The 11,320-nt window shown below is 44.1% G+C and overlaps 1 protein-coding gene across 1 annotated transcript in view; it reads right to left on the bottom strand.

The window, feature by feature from the left end:
• The window catches only part of fat2 (FAT atypical cadherin 2), a 109,172-nt gene that overhangs the window by 1,514 nt on the left and 96,338 nt on the right, over positions 1 to 11,320 (bottom strand). The window contains exons 28-29 of the mRNA XM_078288937.1: positions 10,728 to 11,008; positions 1 to 1,580 (exon numbers count right to left, since the gene is read on the bottom strand). The exon at positions 1 to 1,580 is cut by the window's left edge and continues 1,514 nt beyond it. Coding sequence (XP_078145063.1) covers positions 1,075 to 1,580; positions 10,728 to 11,008 — 787 coding nt within the window. The 3' untranslated portion in view covers positions 1 to 1,074. The remainder of the gene's footprint in view (positions 1,581 to 10,727; positions 11,009 to 11,320) is intronic.

Below are 11,320 nucleotides of genomic sequence, written 5' to 3'. Positions count from 1 at the left end.
GAGGATCCAGCCCCCTTCATCGTAACAGACGACAACATTAAACAACAGCAACAGTAAGTAGATTATAGTGTTTTATGAAATGTTTCTCCTGCATGAAATGTACTTAATGTCATTTTTAATGGGTTTAGATTTGAAATACAGGGCCAACACTACACCTATGTGTGTGTGTGTGTGTGCTTTTTGACACTGATGGGAGCTATTGCTTTTCTGTTGCATCTTTATATTCTTTTTATTACCAAAATAAATTTCATACGAACACAAACACACAGCAGAATGCAGATACAACACACTCTCATGGCGATGAACCTTTGCCGCAATGCAATTCTCCTCATCCAAGGTCTTTATCAGGATTTAATCAGTGTGACATTTCTTAATAAGCGTTGTTGTCTGAATGTCATGCCGACCACTGTCATGGCAACGGCACTCTCCTCGCACCTGCTGCCTCCTACTGAATTACAACATATATGTACATACCTTATCAGTGTTTGGCAGAGCTAGAATAGATGCTTTTAGAGTGGCGGCTTTGACAGGTGAAACGCAGTAGAAACAGTTTGTCAATGGATTGGGTGTTTTGGGCGAATTCTCCCACACTGAGGCTTAATTGAGTCTTTTAGTTTGCCTTTTTGTCCACAGTCAGTAATACTGTTCACAATTCACAACCGAACAAGTTAACGAGCGCTCTCGGTGCCGGTGAACTTCCGCTGAACTTCCTCGGCGGAGGTGAGCGAGGAGTCCTGAATTACCCCCGTCTAGTCTGGCACAGCAAGACTTAAAAAACTGAAACAAATAAAAGACGTTTGAACCGCTGTTTCACACGGTGCTTTCATCTCCACCACAGCGAGGAGAGACTCAGATCTCGCTCTGAGAAGACTGCCGAGGCGCCGCTCAGCGGTTTCAAAGCGTCCCATCTGGGAAGTGTGCTTGTACACAAAGCTGCCTTAAAGTGAATAATTGCCAGAAAGGACGCAAATTGCCACAAAACAGACGCAGGTAGGTGGGAGCTGTGGCATCGAGCGAAAAGCGAAGGTTTGGCTTGCTTTCAGCTGGACGCCGGCTCTCAACCCGACCTCAGCTTTAAAACATGACTTCCTCGCAGCTCCCGTAATCGCTCTCCACCATGCTCGAGCCGTCGTAGCTGCGGGGGTTCGGCCCGGCGGGGCGGGTCTGGGGCCGGGCGGGGTCGGGAGGCGGCGGCGGCGGCGGCGGGCCGCTCTGCTCGGCGTACGACGGCATCGCCACGCTCAGACGCATGCTGAGTCTCTTGTAGCCTCCGGAGACGTTGTCCAGGCTGCGGGCGTGCTGGGTGGGGTAGTAGCTGATGGCGGTGTACTCGTTGGGGCACTGGGAGCTGGGGAGCGGGAGGCCGTCGGGACCCAGGAAGTCGTCCAGGTTCTGGTTGCTGTAGCAGGGCGGCAGCGGGGCGCGGCGGTCGCAGCGGTCCAGCGGGAAGGGGAAGCCGCCGAAGCGAGAGTTCCTGCGCGAGTCGACGGTGGAGGTGGAGTAGGCGTCCTCCACGATGTCGAACTGCGGGAACTCCTGCACCGTCGGACGGCCGTAATAGTCCGGGTCCGCCGGGTAAACTGAGGAGAGAGGAGAGAGGAGAGAGAGAGACGTCAGCATCGCTGGTGTTCAACACAGTTCTGATACTTTAGTCTTACTGCTGCTCATGAGGCGATATAAGCACATTTAAGGTGTACATTAATGCAACTCATTACCCATTGTTGCTCCTTTTTCTGTTCTTTTTTCAGATTTTTCTTTCCTTTTTTTTCTTATTATTTTCCATATTTTTATCCAACTTTATTTAATTGTGGTACTTTTACATCACTGTCTTTTTGTGTTTTATTGTATGTAAAGCTATTATTATTATTATTAGCATTATTGTGAGTGCATGATAGTTATTATAATCAAAGTATCACATAATAAACATAATATGCAAAAAATGGGAGGGGGTTAGGGTTATTAAGTATAAAGTTGTTGTTATAAAGTATAAAGGCTATTAAGTATAAAGTAAAAAGTATGCATACATTATGGGGCAACTTCGTATTTAATGACATGAGATTAAATTGAATGTCATGTTCTGACGTTTGCCTGATGATTATATTGTAAGAAAAGTTTATCTGTGCTTCCAGTGATCTTATAATCTGCTTGTCAGGCATCACAATGCACTTCAAGTAAAGTGTTACGCTTTTTTTCCCAACTTCAGCGAAAGCGTCAGAGTTAATTTGGCTCAGAGAGAGTAAAAATCAATACTGCTCCACTCTCACTATAAATCCACACTTTAGAGTTTTAGTTTTGAACAGCTGCCACAGAACAAGAATCGCTCCACGAGTGAACAAACAAGTCTAATCAAGACTTGTTCGCTCTTGTTCGCATCAACTATTTGTATGTTAAACATATTTCAGTCTGATCAGTAGAGAGACAGAGCATAAAGAAAGCTCAGCATCTTCAACTCACCACTTTTACATCAACAATTTAGGCATTTAACTGTTGCTCCTATTCAGATCCTCTAAGGAATTTGAAAGTAGAATAATCTTCAGTCAACTAATACCAATACAATTCAACCGCAAACCTCTCTGATAAGCCTCCCTGGCTGTTTGTATCTGTTAAGCACTTTGCTGTAACTAATCTCAAATTAAGCCCCCACCCTTGAAATATTTATTCGGAGATAAATCGTGTCCTTTCGGGGCGCTAATCCTGACTGAGGAGCTCCACCCAGCAGCCGGCGAGTGATTGGCAGGTAAACAGTAGTTTCTCTCAGCTGGATCCTGGAGGACGAGATCGCGGCTCGTCGACGGCCTCGCAGTGACGCACGCCTCACTTATTTTTCCTTCCCCAGAACCTCGTCTATACATAACATCGCTCTCTGTCAGTTTGAGTCACACTATAGAGGTGAATCAACATTGTTCCCCTGCGTGACTTCTCATACCATCTCTGTTATTCAGGCAGGGAAGCAGTATTGTTGAGCATCTATTGTACACACGTTCACTTTAACATGATGACGCACACACACAGTCATGCACATTCTTCAGGACACACACACACACACACACACACACACACACATGTATCATCAGACATCTGGCAATTCTACTCCTAAATTACCTAAATTATCTGTTTTCTTCCATATACACAGTTAATTTTGCTATTACTACTGCAATAATAATAACACTAATAATAATAATTGAGAGTGATTTTTGAAACCCAGAAATCTCTTTGCCTGAGGAAGTAATCGTTCACTGATTGTTATTGATCGACAACACTCCACACTCATCAACGCCCTGCAGATATATTATAGTCATTTTGTGCTATTGGGCAGTAAAATCTTCCTTAATGCAGCTATAAAGTAATAAACTGCAACATTTTCACATCGATAAATGTCTGTTTTGCTCTTCTCTGTCTCTGATTGATGTAACACAACAGCGATCCAACCTATATCCAGTTCATAAAGCTTTTCCATTGTCTGTTTCCTGGGAAAAATCCAAGTGATGCGTTTTACATTTCCAGTTTGTAATAAACAGAAGAAGAAGAAGAAGAAGAACTGGGTAGTTAGCATGAGCAGCGATAGCCACCATGGCTGAACAGACAGAGAAAAGAGAAACTGCATCAACAGAAAACCGAAGCTCCGCCCACACTGTTTGATTGACAGGCGATCTCTGGGAAGTGCAGTGCAGAAACACCACAGCAATGAGGCTGAGGGACAAAGACGGAGACTAAATAAATAAATAAAAAAAAACGAGGGTGTTGAGGATTACCACTTTAAATTCCTGACTTTCACTCCTAAAATCTCAAGCTAACAAGACAGACGCATCGTACAGTTTGTTCAAACAAGACGGCAGTAAAAAGCCTCCTGTCCATCACATCCATTACTGAGAATACTAAGCAGACTAAGGATGCTGTTATTGTAGGGGTGAGAGAGAGAGAGAGGGAGGAAGAGAGAGAGAATACAAAAGAGATGGAGAGAATGACAGACAAGAGAGGAAGAGAGAGAGAATTAGAGGGAAAGATGCAGAATGACAAGATGGAAAACGAGGGAGAGAGACAGGCAGATAGGAGGAAAAGAGAGACACGATTCAAGAGAGAGTGAGAGAAAGAACAGGAGACAGGGAGAGAGAGACAGAATTAGTGAGTGGAGAGAGACAGAGTGAGAGAAAGATGGAGAAAAAGAGAGGATGAGAGAGAGAGAGTGACAGAAAGACAGATGTAGAAAACGAGAGAGGGAGAGAAAGAATGAGAGACAGGTGGAAAATTAGAGGAAAAGAGAGAGAATGAGAGGGGAGAGAGAAACAGAATTTGTGAGTGGAGAGAGATAAATAGAGCGAGTGAAAAATGGAGAGAGTAGAGAAAGAGAGAAGGAGAAGGGGGGAGAGAGACAGGCAATGAGAGAGGAGAGGGAGACAGGTAGACAACAAGAGAGAAAGGGAGAGAGAGAGACATACAGAATAAATAAGGAGAGAGAATGAGTGAGAGAAAGTGGGTGAGAGAGTGAAAGATGGAGAGAGACGGGTAGAGAAGAAGTGAAAGAAAGAGAGAGACAGAGAACAAAAGGTGGAGAGAGACAAATAAGAGAGAGATGGATAGAGGAGAGAGACAGAGAAGAAGAGAGAGAGATAGAGAACAAAAGGTGGAGAGAGAGGAAGATAGAGAGAGAATGAGAAGGGGAGAGAGACAGAGAAGGAGAGAGAGAGATGGATAGAGGAGAGACAGAGGAGCGAAAGCGAGAGAGGTAGAGAACAAAAGGTGGAGAGGGGGAGAGAGACAGAGAAGAAGAGAGAGCGGTGGATAGAGGAGAGAGAGACAATGAGAGACAGAGGAGAGAAAGAGAGAGAGAGGTAGAGAACAAAAGGCGGAGAGGAAGAGAGAGAGAATGAGAAGGGAGAGAGACAGAGAAGAAGAGAGAGCGGTGGATAGAGGAGAGAGAGACAATGAGAGACAGAGGAGAGAAAGAGAGAGAGAGGTAGAGAACAAAAGGCGGAGAGGAAGAGAGAGAGAATGAGAAGGGAGAGAGACAGAGAAGAAGAGAGAGAGGTGGATAGAGGAGAGACAGACAATGAGAGAGAAAGGGAGAGAGACAGATAGATAATGAGCAAGAGGAGAGAGAGACAATGAGAGAGAGAGAGAGAGAGAGAGAGAGAGAGAGAGAGAGAGAGAGAGAGAGAGAGAGAGCATGTACATCATTACAAGTTGTTTCCAGGCTGTGAAGATGAAAGTGACTTTCAGTCTACCTTTGGTCTGCACAGCATCATCTAATCCAGCTGGAAACAAGAGCAACTAGAGGGTGTGTGTGTGTGTGTGTGTGTGTGGGGGGGGGGGGGGGGGGGGGGGGGGGTCAATGCAATTTAAGACTTTCCCTCTGTTGCTTCCACACTTTGAACAGTTCGATAAATATTTGAGAACAAGAGCCGTTCTTTTTCTAAAAGCTAAGAGAACAGAGAACCGAGGCTTGGATCTGTGATTTCAACGCCGCCGAGAGCCGCAGCATTGATAATGAATGGTAGAGTAACTTTGTTCACTTAAACAATGTTTGTTTGGGTTTTTTTACACCAGACTGAGCTTTACTTTGGGGGAGGATGACAGCAGCCGAGAAGTTACAGAAGCCGTCTTTTAACCGGAAGCTCAAATCCGAGACCGGCTGGGAATATAACGGTTCGAGATCACGAGCCGAAGAGGGTCGTGATCCGAAAAGTTGAAGAAGCACTGACATGGAGCAGAGCAAAACTACATCTGACTGCTGACATTGAGGCGTATTCCCCTTTCACACCACATGCCTCTAGTCCTTTTTCAATAATTAATCAGTAAAACAGTCTGAAAATAAATAAAATCATTATTTGGTGTAGTCAAAGTTCACCACACTGCACATTTACACCCGCAACACAGTGTGTGTGTGTGTGTGTGTGTAAGCCGAAAGGTTCGAGAACCACCGGCACAGAACAAAGCCGAAGCACATTTGAGTGCAGAAATTGAGGCGCATTCCCCTTTCACACTACATGCCTCTAGTCTTTGTTCAATAATTAATCAGTAAAACAGTCTGAAAATAACTAAAATCATTATTTGGTGTAAAAGTTCACCACACTGCACATTAACACCTGCAAAAAAAAGATGAAAAGTTAGAGAAAAGTTGGAGAACCATCGACACAGAACAAAGCCGAAGCACATTTGAGTGCAGAAATTCAGCTGCATTCCCTTTTAACAACTTCCAACTTTAGTCTTTTTTCAATAATGAATCAGTGCCGGAGGCGGTCTGAGGTCGGCGACTGCCTTGGGCTGAACAGAAGACAAGAATAGAACTAATGTACACTTATTTTTAATCAATTTAATTTTGTTACAATAAATTATTTCAGTCTTGAGTCATGGTCACCCCCCTCTACTCAGGCTACAGTGGGCTATACAACATCTAGTTAGTTTTTGCTACTTGATCTTAAGCTCATTTAAATTAAAAAAATAAAATAAGCAAAGCTACCCAAGTTCATATATGGAAAGGATAGATTAAAAACAGAGTTGGGATTCAGGGGGCCCCATGCTTGTCTTTGCCTTGGGCCCCCAAATCACTGAGTCCACCCCTGATCAGTGCAACAGTTTAAAAATAAAATTATTTGGTTTTGGTTGCCTGGTGTCCAGCTCCAGTCTTTAGCACTTTTTGAATTTGCATGGTGATTCACAGCAGTCTGGTCAAGTCTATCCACCACTGATTCACGTACGTAATTTCTCGCCCCGACCAATCAGTTGGTGTTGTTATCAAAATCTTTGACCAATCACAGCAGCAAAGGAGATTTACGTCATCTGGAAACGCCTCAGAGCGATAACAATCATGGCGGCGTTCACTTCCCAGCTTTTAAACAGCTGATTGTTCCTGTTTTAATTCATCGATCACCATGAGAGATGCTCTGTTTTCCAGTAAGTAAAAGCAATGGGAGTTCATTTCATGGAGACTTTAAAGGAATAGTTCACCCAAAAATTAAAATTCGGTCATTATCTACTCAATTCTCATGCCAGTAAAAAACTCGGGTGAGTGTTTTTTCTTCATACAGCTTACCTGGAGCTCTCCAGGCTCGCTGCTGGAGGAGCTTCTTCCAGTGAATGGGGAGCCGGACGTTCTGCTTCAAAAAGGGCATTAAATGTCTATAAAATTACCGCATTACCAAACCTCACGAGGCCACCGTGGCCGTGCGAGGTTTGTGTGTGCGACAGTGCACGACCTCCGTCTCGTGAGGTTTGGTAATGCGGAAGTAAATGCAATGGCGATCGACTCAGATTTTCATGAAATAATGGATCAAATTACGTTTTTTTTCGACTCATAGAGCGATCGTCAGGCGTCAGAAGACTTTGATTATACTACACGAGCTTTATGGAGTAATTTTATGGACATTTGTTGCCCTTTTTGAAGCAGAACGTCCGGCTCCCCATTCACTGGAAGAAGCTCCTCCAGCAGCGAGCCTGGAGAACTGCAGGTAAGTTGTATGAAGAAAAAACACCCGAGTTTGTACTGGCATGATAATGAGTAGATAATGACCGAATTTTAATTTTTGGGTGAACTATTCCTTTAAAGTCTCCATGAAATGAACTCCCATTGCTTTTACTTACTGGAAAACAGAGCATCTCTCATGGTGACCTCATGCTGCACTAGTAGACGTAGGGATTTCGTCAGTCCTTTGTATGTAATGTGAAGCCATCGATGAATTAAAACAGGAACAATCAGCTGTTTAAAAGCTGGGAAGTGAACGCCGCCATGATTGTTGTTGCTCTGAGGCGTTTCCAGATGACGTCAATCTCCTTTGCTGCTGTGATTGGTCAAAGATTTTAATAACTGACATCTAACACCAACTGATGAGTAGATAATGACCGAATTTTAATTTTTGGGTGAACTATTCCTTTAACAAGTTAGTTTTTGCAGTGCAGGAGCCAAAAAACATTGAGCACCACGGACAAAGCGAAGGCAAATTCGAGCGCTAAAATCCAGCTGCATTCCCCTTTAACAACACACAGCCGTGTAACGAGCGCAGATCTACAGGAATGCGTCCTTTATTCTCGGCGGAGAAGGTCAGCCAGATGAACGACCTGCCAGGCCGCCGTTGCCGGGGGGACTGATGGCATGACGAACGCCTGATCCGCCGCTCTTCATCTGTCCTGCTGCACAACGCAGCAATGGATGTATGAGTCATGACTTCGCTGTATTGATCTGACACATTAACACACACACACACACACACGCAAAAAAAAAAAAAACGTCAGCACACACACAAAAGAGGGGAGAGAGACATAGGTGGAGAATGGGCGGAGAGAGCGAGAGAGAGAGAGAACATGACAGAGAAGAAGAGTGGGAGAGAGATAGAGAACGAGAGAGGGATAGGGAGAGTGATGAAGGGGCGAGAGAGACAGGTAGAGAATGAGTGAGTAGAGAGAGAGACGGGTAATGAACTAGAGACAGAATGAGTGAGGGAGAGAGAGAGACAGAATGAAAAAGAGCGGGAGGGACAGATAGAAAACAAATGAAGGAGAGAGACGGACAGCAGAACGATTTAGAGAATGAGATGGAAGGAGAGAGACAAAACGCAAGGGAGAGAGAGACATATAGACTGAGAGGAAGAGAGAGGGAATGAGAGAGACAACAAGAGAAGAAGAGAGACAGGGAATGAGAGAGAGAGACAACAAGAGAAGAAGAGAGACAGGGAATGAAAAAGAGACAACAAGAGAGGAAGAGAGAGAATGAGAGAGAGGGACAAAAAGACAAGAGAGACAGGGAATGAGAGAGAGAGAAAAGAGAAGAAGAGAGACAGGGAATGAGCGAGAGGGAGAACAAGAGAAGAAGAGAGACAGGGAATGATAGAGAGACAACAAGCAGAAGAGAGACAGGGAATGAGAGAGATACAACAAGAGAAGAAGAGAGACAGGGAATGAAAAAGAGAGACAACGAGAGGAAGAGAGAGAGAATGAGAGAGAGGGACAAAAAGACAAGAGAGACAGGGAATGAGAGAGAGAGAAAAGAGAAGAAGAGAGACAGGGAATGAGAGACAACAAGAGAAGAAGAGAGACAGAATGAGAGAGAGAGACAACAAGAGAAGAAGAGACAGGGAAAGAGCGAGAGGGAGAACAAGAGAAGAAGAGAGACAGGAAATGAGAGAGAGACAAAGATAGAGAACGTGAATATGGGAGAGAGAGCGATAGCAAACAAGAGAAAGGGAGAGATATACAGAACGGGAGAGAAAGAGACAGCTGGAAATGAGTGATGCTGAGCGATGGAGATGAAACAAAGAGAAATCACTCTGTTATTCCTGATGGTATCGCGTGCAATCGGCCTCATCTGTGAACGTTTCATCTGCCGGAGTTTAATCAACGCCGCGTGTTGACAGACGACTCCGCGGGCCGGCCGCCGTTTCCTCCGCATGACAATTAAACACTCGCTCGGCGTGACCTTGGATGACCCGACCGCTCGGCCTGCTTTAACCTTTTGGACCGCAGCGTGGTGGGACGGCTGTAGGTGCTGAGGAACGTTTGGTCGTCTCTTGCGTTGTGTGTCTTCCTCCGTGATAAAACCACAAAATTGGCAATTCACAGGAGGAACAGGTTGAAAATCCCACTTCATATGATCACATAGCTGTTGTGTCAAAACCTTGTATCTCCAAAATGTCAACTTTTCAGGAACTATTAGCAGAACTATTAGTTTCAACGTGGTTTTAGCTTGTTTTAGTCTTGTTTTTAGCTTGATGACAATGGTTTCAGTGTGCTTAGCCTTGTTTTTAGCTTGGTCACCATAGCTTTAGGTTTAAAATGTCAACTTTTCAGGAACTATTAGCAGAACTATTAGTTTCAACATGGTTTTAGCTTGTTTTAGTCTTGTTTTTAGCTTGATGACAATGGTTTCAGTGTGCTTAGCCTTGTTTTTAGTTTGGGCACCATAGCTTTAGCCTGTTTTAGCCTTGTTTGTATCTTGACCAACATTAGTTTTAGCTTGTTTTAGCCTTAGATCACCATAGTTTTAGCTTGTTGTTTTTAGCTTGACCACCATGCATTTTTCAAAGGGTTTCATAAGCCCTAGTGGATTTTTCTCTCAGCCCATAGAGGAACCATGTAATCCTTCAATTTTGGCAGTATCTTGGGTTGTGTATCTTCCTCCATGATAAAACCACAAAATCGGTGATTCTCTGTTATCTGTTGCTCCGGTAGAGGAGACTGGAGAATTGCGTTTTTTTTTGTCTCTCTCTCCATTCACTGCCATTGTATGGAGGAACAGGTTGAAAATCTCACTAAACGAACACCAACAAAGCAGATTCTGACAATATATAAAAAAGCTAGTCATGCTGCTGAATTGTTTTTAAGTGAATCGTTTTCTTTATGTTTTTTAAACCTTTCAGTTTGAACAAGTGGAACGCCGAAATCCGGTCAGAGGAAACTTATGCCGATGGCACGAAGAAAATAATATGTTTAATTAATTGTAAACAGGAGAAAAAAGGTGTGAGACAGGACTTTGACAAAGCAGATTCTGTCAATATATATAAAAAATAGGTCTCTCACTTTTTTTTTGCCTATTTACAATTATTGGTAAACGTATTATTTTCTTCGTTCCAAACTTTCTTTTTTAAACTTTTATTTTTCTCTCTCTCTCTCTCTCTCTCTCTCTACTCACACACACATAAACACAAAAAACACACACACAAACTCTCTCTTGCTCTCTCTCTGTAGCTCACACACTGTTTCACACACACACACACACACACACACACACACACACACACCTTCGTAGTCCATGTCCCACTGGTTCTTCCTGATGGAGTCGTTGTCGGAGCTGGACGGCGGCCTGGCGGGGAGGTTGGGGGCCACGCTGCACACCACCGGCCCCTGCACCTTCGCGGAGGAAACCCCGCCTCCCGACGGTTTGATCTGGCTGCGGGGGCGGAGCGACCGGAACGGCGTGTGGTCGAGGTCGTTGGTGGAACCGACCATTGTGCTCATCTCGATGGGGTTGACTTCCGGGTTGTCGGCCATGATGCTCTTGGCCAGACTGGGATGGAAGTAGCTGCGGGTATCGATAAAGATTTCTTGATTTCAGGTCAATGGAAAGATAAATTGAAACTTTAATGGTAATTAAACTGGTAATCAGGCCACAGCAGCATCAAGTAGTACTAGGAGAAAAATAGAATATAAATACAAATATAACAAATAAGGGTAAGTCATTTGTACCTACTGCCACTGTATTTCTTTGTTTAAAGCTCAGTCAGTTGATTATCAAGCACATAGACATGCATAAGCAATGTTTTTTTGGGGGGAGCTTTGGGGGTGGGGATTGTCTTATTTCATTTTGTTTTGTGCTTCTATGTTTCTCTATTGT

Source organism: Centroberyx gerrardi, chromosome 16 (genome assembly GCF_048128805.1).
Source record: "Centroberyx gerrardi isolate f3 chromosome 16, fCenGer3.hap1.cur.20231027, whole genome shotgun sequence".
Taxonomy (NCBI): domain Eukaryota; kingdom Metazoa; phylum Chordata; class Actinopteri; order Beryciformes; family Berycidae; genus Centroberyx; species Centroberyx gerrardi.
This window is presented reverse-complemented; position numbering and strand designations above follow the sequence as displayed.